The sequence below is a fragment of the Callithrix jacchus genome, chromosome 5, assembly GCF_049354715.1.
Source record: "Callithrix jacchus isolate 240 chromosome 5, calJac240_pri, whole genome shotgun sequence".
In the NCBI taxonomy this organism is placed as follows: Eukaryota; Metazoa; Chordata; class Mammalia; order Primates; family Cebidae; genus Callithrix; species Callithrix jacchus.
Genome location: NC_133506.1, coordinates 130,385,121 through 130,402,169, shown reverse-complemented (window position 1 = coordinate 130,402,169; position 17,049 = coordinate 130,385,121). Strand labels below are relative to the sequence as shown.

General features: G+C 53.6%; 1 protein-coding gene and 1 long non-coding RNA gene across 12 annotated transcripts in view; one reads left to right on the top strand and one right to left on the bottom strand.

The window, feature by feature from the left end:
• The window catches only part of GPRC5C (G protein-coupled receptor class C group 5 member C), a 34,589-nt gene extending 33,585 nt beyond the window's left edge, over nt 1–1,004 (bottom strand). For 3 of the 6 annotated variants that reach the window (XM_054256446.2, XM_008997699.6, XM_078374541.1), the window contains exon 1: nt 593–1,004. In XM_054256446.2, the coding sequence (XP_054112421.1) occupies nt 593–845 (253 nt within the window). In that variant the 5' untranslated portion in view covers nt 846–1,004. The remainder of the gene's footprint in view (nt 1–592) is intronic. The other 3 variants (XM_078374542.1, XM_035301679.3, XM_017972787.5) reach the window with 1 other exon arrangement.
• LOC103793397 (uncharacterized) overlaps nt 1–17,049 on the top strand; it is a 41,559-nt gene that overhangs the window by 154 nt on the left and 24,356 nt on the right. Inside the window, exon 2 of one of the 6 annotated variants that reach the window (XR_013535987.1) lies at nt 923–1,023. The exons of 1 other annotated variant lie outside the window; for it this stretch is intronic. This is a non-coding gene — a long non-coding RNA (uncharacterized LOC103793397). Of the gene's footprint in view, nt 1–265; nt 1,392–17,049 lie in introns of all 6 variants that reach the window. 4 more of the 6 variants (XR_013535984.1, XR_008481681.2, XR_013535986.1 and 1 more) reach the window with 4 other exon arrangements.

The window sequence follows — 17,049 nt, the reverse complement described above, 5'->3', positions numbered from 1 at the left end:
GGGCGTTGGGTCGGGGTCGAGGTGGGGGGGGCGCGCGGGGAGCGCGGTATTGAGACCTAGGGGCCAGGCTGCCAGAGGAGAGGCGCTTTGATTGTCTGAAATTCCAAACTTGCGCAGGGAGATTCCGAATCCTCTCGTCCCCACTGGGGACGACGATGCGGGGGGTCTACACCTGCGCTCCCCGGGTGGCTGGAACGGGGAGCAGAGGAACCAGCCACTCTCTCCCAGTTTTAGGGCCACAGAAACTTGCCCTCCCCATCCACAGTAGCAGGCGGCGGAGAGGACGCCGACCCACCAGAGTCACGGTGACCACGGACTCCCACCGAGAGGCACGTGGTGGAGGGGCTCCCCTTGGAGACCCCGAATTGTGGAGTCCTTTCCTCTCCCTCCAGTCCAAGCCGCAGCGCCCGACTCCCCAACCCCCAGTCAGCTCGAGTTAGAAAACTTTCAGGGACCGAGCGGAGTTGGCGCGGCGTCCCCCGCCCGCAGGATGTCCAGCCCCCGCCTCTGCCCTCGCCCACTCCCCGCCGGCCCGATCCGACTCTTCCGGGCGGCGGAGAGGAGGGCGGAGCGGGAAGGCAGCAGCCCTTACCTGGGACGCGCCGCTGGCCCTGTTCCGGCGCGGCGTTTGGGGCCAACTCCGCGGGCTGGGGTGGGTGGGATTCGGCGCGGGGCGCGGAGCCAGGCGGGGTCCTGGCTGGGGTGGCGGGGCCCGGGCCGGGGCGCAGGGCCTGCCTCTCCCCGGAACCAGGGCAGAGCCGGGCGCGCAGGGTCGCTCGCTCTCGCGCGGGCCTGTCCCCAGGCAAGGCACCTGGACGTCGGTGAGAGTGGACTGGCGCCGACATCACCGTTACATCACCTCGGTTCCGGGCGCTTATCGGGCGCCAGCAGCGCTCCAGGTATGTGCTCTCCGTTTACACAGGAACAAAGCCTGCCCAGCCCTCCCCGCCCCGACTCACCTCCAGACTGGGCCGACTCGCACTTTCCGGCTGGGGAGGAAGATTGGAGTTTCTGGTCCTGCAGGCAAGTGGGTTGTTGCTGTTTGCTGCCACGCCCCCGCACGGGCGCGCGCACACTCACGCGCACTTACTTTCTGGGCTCGGCCTCCGCTGGGGCAAGCGGTGTGGGGGTGCAGCCCTGCGCGCCCCCCACCGCGTCTTCCAGCTGGCGCGCGTACCGACACGAGCGGGGCTACCTTAGCGCGTCTCTCGGTGGCGGACACTAAGCCTTTGTCACCTTCGTCCTGGCCCTCCCGTGAGACACACTTCGGGCACAGTTCGCTGGGAGCGGGCGGGAGCGAGGCGCACACTCAAGACAGAGTCCGTGTTTGTCACGCCTTCTGCGCCCCCTCCCCTCCCCAGCTTGCACACGTGGACACACCGGACACCGAGGTTTGTCTTTTGCGCGTGCCGTCCTTCTCTGGGACTCCAGTCACCAAGCGCTCCTCTCACGCGTGGCCCAAATCCAGAGCCACTGCGGACTGTGGGCAAAGGTCGCGGGTTTCCTGCGACGGTTCCAGGTTCTGCCCAACTCGGAGCGCGCGCTCCCCTCCCCGCGTCCCCATTCCCTGTTCTGACTTGTCCTAATTAGTTTTCACGGTTTTCTTCCCCGAGGTACAGTGTTTAGTTCGGCCCCCGCGGTCTCTGCGCCTTGGGACACGTTGGCTGTGACTGCGAGTCCGTCCCCTCCTGTGGCCCGGGGACCTTTCCAGGAGGTCGGGTTCCCTCCAGCCCCACCCCCACTCCCTGTCCGGGGGTGGATCTGTGGGTTGCCACCCTTTCCCCTCCGGCTCCAGGAATCTGCCGAAGGGTGACCGCAGAAACAAGGAAGCGAATCCCGGCTGGGACCTCTCCAGCCCGGTAAACAGGAGGTTTTCCGGCCGCCTTCCCCCGGGGCTGCGGGCCTCGCGGGAGGTAGGGGGCGGCGTCCCGGGGGCCCGGAGCGAGGCCTAGTTAGCCCGCGCTGGAGGCCCGCAGGGGCCGAGGCGCACGGAGGAGGGAGAGGTTGTTGGGCCTGGCCGGGGCCCTGGGACGCGGAGGGAGGGCAGGGCGCCGGGTCTCGGGGTGCGGATTCTCGTGACGCCGAGTCGCCTGGGGCACCGCCAGCGGCGCTCAGGCGGGGCGGGCGGCCCGGAGTGTTTGCTCAACTCCCATCGCCCGAGAGGGGGAGGGGAGGCAGCTGGTCACGGGCTAGGGGGCAGCAAGGTGGAGAAGCGGGGGGCAGGGAAAGGGGAGGCTATCTCCCGGGCTGCTTGTTTGCGTGCCTGCCTCGGTCTATGACAACCGGGAGTCTAAACTCTATGAATCACCCGGAGTTGCCGGAGCGATAAACCTCAGTCTGGTTCCTCCCCTCGCACACCGCCTTCTCTGACTCCCAGAGGGAATGTTTGCTTAGCGGCCGGAGCTGGCAGAGAGGCCCTGGTTCTCTAGAACCCTGTATCCCTTCCTGCCTTGCTCTCACGGGCTGGTCTGGGCTGGCCGAGACTGATCTGTCTCAGCCTCTTCAATATTGTGAAGAGGGGCGCGGTGCTGCTGCCGATCTGTTCCTCGATCCTGGGCTCCCTCCCCTAGCTCCACCTCCCACCCCAAGATTCAGACGCCCCCATGTCATGGAGGCAGACGCTTGTAGGGTTCAAGCAGTTGGGTGCCCACGCTAGAAAGGCAAGCGGCCGGTCAGACCTGAGTGAGGGGCGTACGTGACTCTGGCTTGGGACTAGTTTTCATAACCAGACAACTAGTGCTGAAGTCAGTGTGCAGGGAGGGGCCGTTCATTAGCATAAATGAAAAACCAGCTAGGAGCAGGGGCCGTTCATTAGCATATATGAAAAACCAGCTAGGAGCTAGAGGAAGGTGGAGTGAAAATAGTCTGAGGCGGCTTGTGACCTTAAGAAGCCAAAGATGTAAAAAAAAAAAAAAAAAAAAAAAAGCCAAAGATGAGTTGTGGATCTAGCAGATTTGTTTCAGTTTCTTTCTTTTTTTTTTTTTTGAGACGGAGTTTTGCTCTTGTTACCCAGGCTGGAGTGCAATGGCACGATCTTGGCTCACCTCAACCTCCGCCTCCTGGGTTCAAGCAATTCTCCTGCCTCAGCCTCCCGAGTAGCTGGGATTACAGGCAGGCACCACCATGCCCAGCTGATTTTTTGTATTTTTTTTTTTTTTAGTAGAGATGGGGTTTCACCATGTTGAACAGGATGGTCTCGATCTCTTGACCTCGTGATCCAACCGCCTCGGCCTCCCAAAGTGCTGAGATTACAAGCGTGAGCCACCGCGCCCGGCCTGTTTCAGTTTATTTTCAAGCTTCGGGAATCTCTATTCCCTACCTAGGTTCTCCAAAAAGGCAACTCTTCTTGGCCCCTGCCTCCCAACTCCGTCTGCAGTGTCTGGGACCTGGGCACCCCAGCTGCGGAGCCCTGCCCACGGCCAGCCCTGCGTGGTAGATGGCAGTGGAAATGTAGTGAGGCTTTCTGAGAGCTGTTTGCTCTTTTTGTGTTCACTCCATCTCACTTCCGGAACAGGATCTGCCTTCCAAGGACCAAGCAAGTCCTTTGGGGTGGGTGACCTGGGCCTCAGCCTCCAGGGACCCTGTTGCCCTCTGCTCTAGTCCCAGGGGCCTATGTTGGTCTAGGGTGGGGAGGCAGGAGTTGGAGAGCCCATGAGACCCCTCCACCATGAGTCAGACCCTGGTGGGGCCACCAGACACAGTGAGCCTGTGGTGCTAGAAGGGATGATCCATGGGAGGTGGCGTTGCTTTCCAAGACTCCAGCCACAGGGTCCTCTGTGCCCCCAAACGCCCTTCACCTTGACTTAATACCCCAGTGGCATAGAGCCTATTGTGAACTCCGTTTTCACAAAAAAAAAAAAAAAAAAACTACACTCTGAGAAGTGTTCAAAGAGATTTTGGAGCCCACTGCAGTGACTCACGCCTGTAATCCCAGCACTTAGGGAATCCTAAGTGGGAGGATCACCTGAGCCCAGGAGTTGGAGGCCAGCCTGGGCAACAGAGACCTCATCTCTACTGAAACAAACAAAAAAAGATGGGGTCTCACTGTGTTGCCCAGGCTGGTCTTGAACTCCTGAGCTCAAGCGATCCTCCCACCTCAGCCTCCCAAAGTGCTGAGATTACAGGTATCAGCCACTGCTCAGCCTATTTAAAAATTTTTTTTAGGCCGGGTGCGGGGGCTCACACCTGTAATCCCAGCGGATCACAAGGTCAGTAGTTCGAGGCCAGCCTGGACAACATAGTGAAACCCCATCTGTACTAAAAATACAAACTTAGCTGGGCGTGGTAGGCAGAGGTTGCAGTGAGCCAGGATCATGCCACTGCAACCCAGCCTGGGCAACAGTGTGACACTACATCTCAAAAAAAGAAAATCTAAATTGCAGAAGAGCATGTCTGTGTCCTCCACCCCAACCTGAGTTAGGTTCCTCCTGGCAGAGTGAGAAACCACCTTTGTTCATTGGAAAGCTTCCTTCAGAGATGTCTGAGGTGTTGACAAGGCCCAGGGCTGAGAACAGCTGTGCCACCTGATGGCTGTGTGACTTGGGTGCGTCGCCTCATCTTTCTGACTCCCACTTTCCTCAACTGTAAACGGAATGATAAGATCACCCCCAGAATCAAACCGTGTCTGGAATGTTCCTCACACAAGTCTGGCACTTACAGTGACCACCAGCCTCCCTTTCCTGGTGTGGTTGCCGTTCCCTCTAAGCCTTGAGAGGTCTAACAGTTTTTAGTTATAATTTAAATTTAAATAATTAATTATTTTTGAGATAGGCTCTCACTCTGTCACCCCAGCTGGAATGCAGTGGTGTGATCTCAGCTCAGTGTAGCCTCAACTTTCCAGGCTCAAGTGACCCTCCTGCCTCAGCCTCTCAAGTGTCTGGGACTATGGGAGTGCTTACTCATGCACGGCTAGTTTTTGTATTTTTTGTAGTGACAGGGTCTCACAATGTTGCCCAGGTTGGTCTGGAACTCCTGGGCTCAAGTGTTCCTCCCTCCTTATCCTTCCGAAGTGCTGGGATTACAGTCATAAGCTACCGCGCCTGGCCTAATGGTTTATAACCCAAACTCTTGCAGAAACTGACATTCTTTCGGTTCTGTTTCACCGTGATTGGGATAGCTTTGCCATGCCCTGTGCTGAGGTTTCATCTGTGCTGTTCCTTCTACCTCAAACATCCTATACCTCTCACCCTCCTTTTTCTATGTGACCAAAATGTTTTAAAAATCTGCCCTGCCCCAAAGCTCAGCTCCAATGTTCCTTCCTCTGCGAAGCGATCCTCACCTTCCCAGGAAGACCCATTGTGAGCAGCCCTGTTTACCCACAGCCTGTTACGCATTCATTTATTTATCATTTATCCTACTGTATCCTAATTGGCCTTCTAATAGTTTTTTCTCCAATTACACAGTGCCCTTCCAGAGAGCAGGGACGCGTCTCACTCATCTTGTTTTCCCTGGCATCTGGCACTCACATGGGTGTGGGTAAATGTTTTCAGTCAATCCTTGTGGAATATCCGTTATTCTGAGGCTGGCCATGGCAGATCTTCCCCCGCCTCCCACCAGCGGCCGTGCAAACACCACCACCCCTGCCCCACCTCCTGTTCCCCACTTCCTGGGAAGCAGGCAACTCCAGTGCCAACTGGAGAAGTCACCTCCCGTGGGCCTGCAATGCCCTCCTCAGAACCAAGGGCAGGAGGCCCTGGCAACCCGGCTTGGGGCACGGAGAGGCCTGCCCAGAGAGAGCCAGCGGTCAGTTGTGTTGTTCAGAGGGACTTCCCAGTTTGTCTGGGGAGCAGGAGTTGTGGATTGCAGTCTCAGCCTGCAGAACCTCTGACGGGAGCCTTTTCCTCCTCCACAGAATAGGCCTATTGGTTCTACCTGGGGAGTCCGGGGCCTGTGGAGGGGAACAGTCCCTCACTGAGCTGAGGGTGGGGCTCCAGCTTCCTGACAAGCTGGGGCCTGGAGTCCTGTGCTCGGTGGCTGGGTGCCCTGCAACCCACAGCTGGCTGGTAAACAGTTAGCATTTCACCCCTCCTTGCTCCCAGGCTTGTATTAACTGGTTACTGCCCCTGCTGCAGTGTCTGGCCAAATCTCTTTTTTTCTTAGGCTCATAAGACTTTCTGCTTGGAGCAGCAGGGACTGCCTTGTTTTCTGAAAGGACTCAGGTACCATCGTGGTACCTCCTTATGAAGCAGGAAGCCGGAGCCTGGGAGCAGGCAAGTGAAACACTCATTTACCACAACCGGCTGCCCATGGGTGATCGCTCTGAAAGTGTACCCGGAAGCAGGTCTTGGGCAGAGTTGGCTGGAATATCACCTAATGCTGAACCCTACCCCATGGCTGCAAAATCTGCTCCTCCCACATCCCCCTCCCTGCCCATGGCTCAATGGCCGCTAACCAACTCCCTGCAGAAGGAGAGAACAGGGTTTCCTGAACTGCTTTGATCTGGTCAGCCTCCAAACACAGACTGAGCAAATCCTGAGAACCAGACCTCAAGGCCAAGGGTCCAGGGATCCAGGCCACTCAGTCCACCCACCTCTGTCAAAATCAAAATGGAAATGTCACCAGCACTGCAATGTGTTCCCCTACTTTCAGGAAGCGCCTCACACCAATCTGTGAGCAGCTCAGCGGGCAGCATTCCTTCTACCTCGCTGGAGTGGCTGCACCAGCCCCCAGACCAATGGCTCTGCTGACAGTCTTCCAGTCACCCTGCAGACCCCCATCTAGGGCAGGACCGTCACTGACTTCACCCAGCACCCTTCACTCATAACACTGTCACTGGCTCCTGGTGCCTTTATGTGACAAAGGCCAAGCTCCCTTGCCTGGCATTCAAGGCCTCTGCAACCTGTACCTAACCTTGGCTCCAGCCTCCTCTCCTTCCTCTTCCGCCACGGGAAGTGGTCACTTCAGCCTGAGAAGCCTGCTCCGAGTCTGCCTAGCACCCCACCCCTGCGCCTGCCCACTTGCCTTCCTGTGACTTCCCTCACATGTCCCGTATTCTCAACCCAGGATGCCTCTCTCTTCCTCTCGGCCCCTTGATTCCATCCCCCTTTAAAGCTTGGCTCTCCCAGAAGTTTTGCTTGTGCCCCTGCATCCCGCAGTCCTCTTCCTCCCTCTATTCTCCTCGGACCCCACCTCTGGCATGCATTTGCTACTCTTACATGGCTCTGCCTTAGGTGTATCTTCTTTTTTTTTTTTTTTTGAGACAGAGCCTTGCTCTGTTGCCCAGGCTGGAGTGCAGTGGTGTAGTCTTGTCTCATTGCAACCTCCACCTCCCAGGTAGCTGGCATTACAGGCACCTGCCACCATGCCTGGGTAATTTTTTTTTTTTTAGCTAATTTTTCACCATGTTGGCCAGGCTGGTCTCAGACTCCTAACCTCAGGTGATTCACCTGCCTCAGCCTCCCAAAGTGCTGGGATTACAGGCCCCCCACACACACCTGGTCAGGTGTATCTTATGTAGAGAGAACTTGCCTCCCTGGCTCATGATAGGTCTGTAGGAAATGGACTCTGAATTTCATGCCTCTCCATGCTTGCAGTCCCTAGCATAGTGCTTTAAACATCCCAAAAATGGGCACCACACATCCGTGGGTTGATTGGATTGATTGGCCAAGAGCTGAGAGAGGCTGTGAGCCTTCTGTAAGGGGAAAGCAGGGCTCAGGGTCTAGACTTCGCTTTGCTGCTGACGAGAACCCAGTGCTCAGATCCCGGGCTCCCTGTGGCTCCCAGAATCCCAGGTGGGGAAGTTCAGAGACATGTTGGCTGGTTGGATAATATGATACCCATAATGGCTTACCTCTGTATAGTGCTGTACAATTTCAAGTGCCTTTTATATATAGTTGATGCTTACAACTCTGTAAGCCTCCATGAGGCAGATGTTATTGTCTCCATCTTATATATTTAAAGACAGAGGTTCATAGAGGCTCTGTGGCCAGCCATGGATTTGAACTCTATTCCTTTAGCCCTCTGGACTGGAACCTCACTGTACTCTGCTCTCCAGTACACTTCTTTTATGTCTTACAGCCCTGACCATTTTCTGCTCTATCGATGGTTATTTCTTCCATGCTTTATGTCCTCAACCAAGGTATAAGCTCGTGGGAGGGGAAGATGTGTGCCTGACCCATCTTTGTGCTTCTCTTGGTGCCCTGTCTCAATTGATACTTGCAAGGGAATAAAACATGAAGGAGGACACTGGAAAACTCGTAACTATCACCAATCCAGCAACGGGTTGATGACAGTTACAACCATCTCTTCTCCCAACCATCCCTTCACCTTCAGAAGCCAGCCTTAAGACCTCGCTGCACGGAGAACTGCCTGCCTGTGGCCAGGGCTGTGTGTCTCCCCATCCACCCTTCATTCCCCATCCCTATTCTGCTGGTGGCCACTGGCCCCCTAAGGTCACATCCACCTGAGACATACTGCAGCCTCCCCTGCCTGCAGGATCATTCAGCCCTTTAACCCCTGTTCCAGCTACTGCCACCAAAGACTTCAGGAGACCCAGTCACTGATGCTGCCCTTTTGCCTGGGATTTTAGGCCACCCCTCACTCAGCTGGATCTAGCTGGGGCCCTAGGTAGTGGGGGAGAGCCACAGGGGAGCCAGACCTGCCCCCATCCACCGGAGATGGCATCTCCGGCAGAGCAGGGCAGGGCAGTGCAGGGCCAGCTAGCTGGCTTCTGGGTGGTGTCCAGCCCCAGCTGTCCCCAGCAGTGCTCCGGCTTGACTCGTCTTGCTCTCTGGAAGCCCAGTTGTGGTGCAGCCTGAGGCTGCCGGGAACCTAGCCGTGCTATTCTGGGAGTATGATGGAACCCCGGAAGGCTTGGCAGAGGCTGAAATTTCAGCCCTTTGGTTTCCACACTGTTCTCCTCCTCTCTGATGATACAGTAGAGTTCAATCATTATGCAAAGTTCAGAACCACTGATGGTGCATTTGAGGGTCTTGATGGCAGCTGTGGTTATGCTAAAGTGGGACCTGGGTCTATACTTCAGCCCTCGGAAGCAACAGCCTTCATTCTCGCTGTCTCTCACATGGCCTCTTGGCATTTTCTTTTTGTTTTATAATTTGTCCTCATGCCCGCCTTCATGCGTTAACCCATTCACAGACATGAAACAGTCCCTCCCAGTTAAACCCAGTGACCAATTTCCTCTGAGGGTCATTTCCATTAAAATTTTTTTGGCAGGGCGCGGTGGCTCACGCCTATAATCCCAGCACTTTGGGAGGCTGAGGCGGGTTGATCACGAGGTCAAGAGATCAAGACCATCCTGGTCAACATGGTGAAACCCCGTCTCTACTAAAAGTACAAAAATTATCTGGGTGTGGTGGCCTGCGCCTGTAGTCCCAGCTACTCAGGAGGCTGAGGCAGGAGAATTGCTTGAACCCAGGAGGCAGAGGTTGCAGTGAGCCGAGATCACGCCATTGCACTCCAGCCTGGGTAACGAGAGCAAAACTCCATCTCAAAAAAAGAAAAAACATTTTTTTTCCTTAACCACTGAACTTTGAGGGAGCTCTTTTAAATATCAAGACTAGATGATTCTGCAGTGTAAGCAATAAAAGAAAGTTGAGTTTGGGAGACAGGTGGTTAGAGTTGTGATCAAATCAACTTTCAACAAAGACAAGTGCCCCAGGGTTGGCCTCTGAGAAACCCCCGGAGACAATGGGGCTGACTTCATTATCCTCAGGTGGAAGCTGGAGGCCAGGATGGGAAGAGCCCACCAAGGTCATGTGGTGTCAGACATAAAGCTTAAGACTGGGTTGGTTGGTTGGTTGTTTTGAGTCGGAGTCTTGCTCTCTTGCCCAGGCTGGAGTGCAGTAGAGCAATCTCAGCTCACTGCAACCTCCGCCTCCTGGGCTCAAGGGATTCTCCTGCCTCAGTCTCCTGTGTAGCTGGGATTATAGGCATGTATCACCACACCTGGCTAATTTTTGTATTTTTAGTAGAGATGGGGTTTCATCATGTTGGCCAGGCTGGTCTCAAACTCCGGACCTCAGGTGATCCACCCGCCTCCCTGTCCCAAAGTGCTGGGATTATAGGTGTGAGCCATTGTGCCCAACCTTAAGCCTGGGATTTGACTTCCCCGCATGGAATCACGGTTTTAGAGCTGGAAGGACAGCAGAGAAGTCCAAGGAGCACAGAACTTGCATATCTATAAAGTGGTGCAATGGGCTGCATGGTGGCTCACAACCTCTAATCTCAGCACTTTGGGAGGCCAAGGCAGGTGGATTGCTTGAGGTCAGGAGTTCGAGACCAGCCTTACCAACATGGTGAAACTCCATCTCTACTAAAAATACAAAAATTAGCTGGATGTGGTGGTGCATGCCTGTAATCCCAGTGACTCCAGAGGCTGAGGCAGGAGAATCGCTTGAACCTGGTAGGCGGAGGTTGTAGTGAGCCGAGATTGTATCATTGCACTCCAGCTTGGGCGACAGAGCGAGACTCCGTCTCAAAAAAAAAGAAGGGGGTGGGTGGGCAATGACCCCTGCCTCTGGGGCTTGCTGTGGAGCTTAAATGAAACCGCAGATCCGAGAGTCCCTGGCAGCAGAGCTCAGTGATTGGGTGCTGCCACCTCTTGGCTCATTGTCCTCTGCTCTGCAATTGTGTGGAGGGGAAAGCAGCTGGCAAAAGTGGTGATGAAGCCAGCCCCTCGACTTCCTCCTGCATCGGTGCACAGCTTCAGAACCAGTTACACCGTTTGTTTGGAAAGCGGATTCCTGGGCTCCTTTCTGGATCACTGAATTGGAATCTCTAGCTGACGAGCCTCTGAGCCTATTTCACATTCCTATCCCCTAAATGTGGTTAGAGATTTATAAGGTTTGGCTGTGTCCCCACCCAAATCTCATCTTGAATTCCCATGTGTTGTGAGAGGGAACTGGGGGGAGGTAATTGAATCGTGGGGCAGGTTTTTCCCGAGCTGTTCTCATGATAGTGAACAAGTCTCATGAGATCTGATGGCTTTATAAGCCAGGGTTTTCCTACACAAGCTCTCTGTCTGCCTGCTGCATCTGTGTAAGGCAGATGACTTGCTTCTCCTTGCTTTCCACCCATGATTGTGAGGTCTCCCCAGCCATGTGGAACTGTAAGTCCATTAAACTTCTTTCTCTTGTAAATTGCCCAGCCTCAGATATATCTTTATCAGCAGCATGAAAACGGACTAATGCGGTGATGCACACTGGCCTTGGGAATGAGGGAGGCAAGTTTAAGAAGTGTGGATGTTGCCAGGTGTGGTGGCTCACGCCTGTAATCCTAGCACTTTGGGAGGTTGAGGTGGGCAGATCACCTGAGGTGAGAAGTTCAAGAGCAGCCTGGCCAACATAGTGAAACCCCGTCTCTTAAAAAAAAAAAGAATTGTGGATGTTAACTGGGAGGAAAGAATGGAGAAACAGCCTCAACACAAACTGTGGATGCCCCATGAAGGATTCTGTGAGGTGTGGCCAGGCAGGCCAGGTCGGCTGCTGCTTGGAGAATAAGGGACTTCTAAGAATCAGCGTAGGGTGGGGCCAGGTGAGGTGGCACAGTGCCATCCACAGTGAAACCTAGAAAATTCGAGCCTTGGCTAGGTGCAGTGGCTCACAGCTGTAATCCCAGAACTTTGGGAGGCTGAGGCAGGCAGATTGCTTGAGGCCAGGAGTTCAAGACCAGCCTGGCCAACATGGTGAAACCCTGTCTTTACTAAAAATACAGAAATTAGTGGAGGGTGATGGCGCATGCCTGTAATCCCAGCTACTCAGGAGGCTGAGGCAGGAGAATCACTTGAACCCGGGAGACAGAGGTGGCAGTGAAACGAGATCATGCCACTGCACTCCAGCCTGGATGATAGTGAGTGAGCCTCTATCGCAAAAAGAAAGAAGGCGACAGCTTTGCGTTTTTTTTCTCTTCCTCCCCTTTTTTTGCCCAACCTCTGTTGAAAAGATAATTACAGGATAGGAAGTTACTATTAGGCATCTCCACCTTTCTGGTGCCCTCTTTCCCCCTTCCCAAAATACTTCCCATCCCTGTCTGAAGTCATCCCCATGAGGGCATGGTTCCCAGGAGTTCTCAGTTCACCTCCTTCGCAGTCTCCTGCAAGCTTTATTAAGACCATGACCTGGCCCAGTGCGGTGGCTAATGCCTATAATCCCAGCACTTCGGGAGGTCAAGGTGGGAGGATTGCTTGAGCCCAAGAGTTTGAGAATAGACTCGGTGACATAGAAAGACCCTGTTTCTACAAAAAAATACAAAGATTAGCTGGGTATAGTGGTGCATGCCCGTGGTTCCAGCTACTTGGGAGACTGAGAGGGGAGAATCGCCTGAGCCCGGGAAGTCAAGGTTGCAGTGAGCCAAGATCCTGCCACTGCACTCCAGCCTGGGTGACAGAGTGAGACCTTGTCTCAAAAAAACAAAAAATGAAATGAATATTTAAAAGACTATTACCTGCATGGGTGCAGTGGCTCACGCCTGTAATCCCAGCACTTTGGGAGGCTGAGGTAGGTGGCTCACCTGAGGTCAGGAGTTTGAGACAAGCCTGGCCAACATGGTGAAACCCCATCTCTATTAAAAAAAAAAAAAAGAAAAAAAAGAGGCCAGGCATGATGGCTCAAGCCTGTAATCACAGCACTTTGGGAGGCTGAGTCAGGTGGATCATGAGGGCAAGAGATCGAGACCATCCTGGCCAACATGGTGAAACCCCGTCTCTACTAAAAATACAAAAATTAGCTGGGCGTGGTGGCATGTGCCTGTAGTTCCAGCTATTCGGGAGGCTGAGGCAGGAGAATTGCTTGAACCCGGGAGGCGGATGTTGCAGTGAGCCAAGATTGTGCCACTGCACTCCAGCCTGGCGACAAGGTGAGACTCTGTCTCAACAACAACAACAAAAAAGAACCCAGTCTCTGCCTTCGAAGTCTCTCCCACATCAAAGATTCTTCCTTGCAAAACTGAAGAGCAGGGCCCAGACTGGGACTCCTTTTGTCTTCCTCACCCCTCCTGAACTGGCTTGTGAACGCTTTCTCTTATCTCTCTCCTCTTGATGTTAAATGCTGTAATGTATAACGTGTATATATATCGCTTAAGTATATTATGTATGGTTTGCAGAACTGATGGACCTGTGGAGAGGCTTGAGCTTCTGTGCGGCTCTGAGTACCAGTGAATGGGAAGTCCTAAGGACAGTTGCCTCCTCAGGAACTCCAAGTAGCTTGTGGCTTCTGTGATTGAAATAGCATCAGTAAAAGCCTGACATTGTGGAAAGTCACAAGCAGGTGCCCTTGGTTATCTCTAACCTTGCACTGTTCTTGAAACTCACCCAAACCTATCAGAATCTATATTCCTTTTTTTTTTTTTTTTTTTTTTTGAGATTGAGTTTCGCTCCTGTTACCCAGGCTGGAGTGCAATGGTGCGATCTCGGTTCACTGCAACCTCTGCCTCCTGGGTTCAAGCAATTCTGCCTCAGCCTCCTGAGTAGCTGGGACTACAGGCTCGTGCCACCATGCCCAGCTAATTTTTTGTATTTTTAGTAGAGACGGGGTTTCACCATGTTGACTAGTTTGGTCTTGATCTCTTGACCTTGTGATCCACCCGCCTCGGCATCCCAAAGTGCTGGGATTACAGGCTTGAGCCGCTGCTCCCGGCCAGAATCTATATTTCAAGTGCTTCAGGTGACTGTTATGTCTAATAAAGTTTGAGAGCCAATGAAATACAAGTCCATTTTCTTTTTTTTTTTTTTTGAGACAGAGTTTTGCTCTTGTTGCCCAGGCTGGAACACAATGGCATGATCTGGTCTCACTGCAACCTCCCCCTCCCAGGTTCAAGTGATTCTTCTGCCTCAGCCTCCTGAGTAGCTTGGATTACAGGTGTGCACTACCACACCCGGCTAATTTTTGTACGTTTAGTAGAGACGGGGTTTCAACATGTTGGCCAAGCTGGTCTCGAACTCCTGACTTCAAGTAATCCACCCACTCCAGCCTCCCAAAGTGCTGGGATTACAGGCATGGACCACCACGCCCGGCTACTTTTGTATTTTTAGTAGAGATGGGGTTTCTCCCTGTTGGTCAGGCTGGTCTTGAATGCCCGACCTCAGGTGATCCACCCGCCTCAGCCTCCCAAAGTGCTTGGATGACAGGCACGAGCCACCGTGACCAGCCCAAATCCATTTTCAATACAAGCATATGCTTTCAGTGAGGGTTAAAGTGGAGTCTGGGGGCTGAGGAGCTGCAACTGTGATCGGATGGTGCGTGGTAGGATGGCAATCTGATTCAGCCAACTCCTGGGAAGGGAGGTTTGATGAGGAGAGAAGCCATGAGAGTCAGAGCTTAGAGTCCTTAATGGGGAGGCCAGCAGTGAGAAGGCTTGGTTAGTTGCTCACAAAGAGAAGGCCCTAGGGAGGAGGGGCAGAGTGCACAGAGATGAGCCACCCCAAGGGCAAGATCTTATCAAGAATTTTTGGGAGCTGATTCTTTGCAGGTCATCTCTTCCCAGACATCAAAGGCAATTATAGAATGACTATCTGCTGTTGTCTGGTCTTGTCCCATCACTCCTAACACCCTCTTTTTTTCTTTTTCTTTTTATTTTCCAGAGATGGGGTCTCGCTGTGTTGCCCAGGCTGGAGTGCCGTGGCTATTCACAGGTGCAATCCCACAGCTAATCAGCACGGGAGTTTTGACCTGCTCCGTTTCTGACCTGGGCCAGTTCACCCCTCCTTAGGCAACCTGGTGGTCCCCCACTCCCGGGAGGATTGATGGCAAACTTAGTAGAGACACCCGATTGGCAGCCCAGAACTCCTGGGCTCAAGTGATCCTCATACCTCAGCCTCCCGAGTAGCTAGGACTACAGGCACACGCCCCCGGCCCGGATAACGCCCTCTTTCTAGAAAATGGTAAGGCTATGGAGAAAAAGTAAATCGGTTGAAAGGATCTGAGCTCCTCAGAATGGGGCGTTTTAGGTCCTGATGGCAATTTCAGAACAACCACACTCAGTAACCTTCCTTGATGTTTTCCATCAAGGAAAACCTAGCATGAGGAGTCTTTAGAAAGCTACAAGCGCACCTGGAGGTTCTTTGCATCCAATTTTCATAGAGGACCTTGCGCATTCAAAGGTGAAGTACACAGGCCACCGGCTTGTCTTGTTTCTGTTCTTTATTCTTTGCATCAGTCACTCTGGCCATTCATTGCTTTTTGCTCTCAGATATGGGGCAGGAGCCACACACTTAGAAGAAAAAGGGGAGTAGACACTTCCGGGGCAACTGTGGCTCCTGGGCCTCTGCTTGTCCTAAGTCATTTTTGGGTTTTTTTGTTTGTTTTTTGAGATGGAGTCTCACTCTGTTGCCCAGGCTGGAGTGCAGTAGCGCGATCTCAGCACATGACCACCTCTGGCTCCCAGGTTCAGGTGATTCTCCTGCCTCAGCCTCCTGAGTAGCTGGGATTACAGGTGCCTGCCACCATGCCCAGCTAATTTTTGTATTTTCAGTAGAGACTGGGTTTTGCCATGTTAGCCAGGCTGGTCTCGAACTGCTGACCTCAGGTGATCTGCCCGCCTCCACCTCCCAAAGTGCTTGGATTACAGGTGTGAGCCGTTGTGCCCCACCTGTCCTAGGTCATTTTGATCGGCTTAAACTAAAGCAGCCTGTGCAGCAGGGATTTACTCCCAGCAGCCTTTTCGCCCTAATGTCATATTGCCTTTCAAAACAGTTGTCCTGCTCTCCTGGCCTTTCCCTAACCGGGGCTGCAAGCAGCAGCTCGGCCCCTACCCTGACCTTGGACCTGCTCTGGCAATGAAATGTGATCCAGAAAAGCCCCTCTCAGAGACCGCGCAGCCTGCTGTCTGCCTGCCCTAGCACACCTTCCTAACATCCCTCCTGCATGAGCCAAGGGGCTTTCTTCCCAGGGTGAGGCCCAGAGCCACAGTGACCCAACTGGCTGGCCCTCCCACCCCAGCACAGGTGCACAGCCAGCTGTCTGCTGTGCACCTGTGCGGTGCACAGCTGCGTCTGCGGCCACACCAGCCTGAACATGCCCGATCTCATCTCAGAAGCTAAGTGGGGTTGGACCTGGTTAGTACTTGGATGGGAGACAGTGCACTGCTGCTGAAACAGCCTGCTGCACAGGAGGGAATGACAGACGTGACATGCTCGCAGAGCATCGGGGTTCACTGGCCATTCTGCTTCCAGGTTGCAGTTGAACCATGAGCACTGCACAGGGAGTCAGGAGACCCAGATTCAGGACTCAGCCTGACCAGTGAGTCACGGGCTGTGCTGTCCTGGAGTTGTCTTTTTCACCGCTTTTGAGCTGTTTAGTCACCTATGTAATTATAAGGACTGACATTTTTAACATTTTCTATGCCACAGGGACCATTAGAAGTTAAAGAATAACTCCCTTGCTCCTCCCAGCTGTCTTTTGTTGTTGTTGTTGTTGTTTTTGAGACGGAGTTTCGCTCTTGTTACTCAGACTGGAGTGCAATGGTGCAATCTCGGCTCACCGTAACCTCCGCCTCCTGGGTTCAGGCAATTCTCCTGCCTCAGCCTCCTGAGTAGCTGGGACTATAGGCACGTACCACCATGCCCAGCTAATTTTTGTATTTTTAGTAGAGACGGGGTTTTACCATGTTGACCAGGATGGTCTCGATCTCTTGACCTAGTGATCAACCTGTCTCAGCCTCCCAAAGTGCTGGAATTATAGGCGTGAGCCACTGCGCCCGGCCTTGTGGTTGTTTTTTTGAGATAGTCTCACTGTGTTGCCCAGGCTGGAGCACAGTGGCTCACTCAGCCTCCGTCTCCTGGGTTCAAGTGATTCTCCTGCCTCAGCTTCCCACGTAGCTGGGCTACAGGTGTGAGCCACTATGCCTGGCTAATTTTCGTATTTTTATTAGAGACAGGGCTCTCCATGTTGGCCAGGCTGATCTCCATCTCCTTCCCTCAAGCGATCCACCCACCTCCGCCTCCCAAAGTGCTGGAATTACAGGCATGAGCCACTGCACCCAGCCTTCCAGCAGTTTTATAAGGCAGATACAGTTATTTCACCTGCTTACACATGAGGACTCAGAGAGGGCTGAAGCAACTTACTCAAGGTCAATAGCTAGTAAGTGATAGTTTTTGTA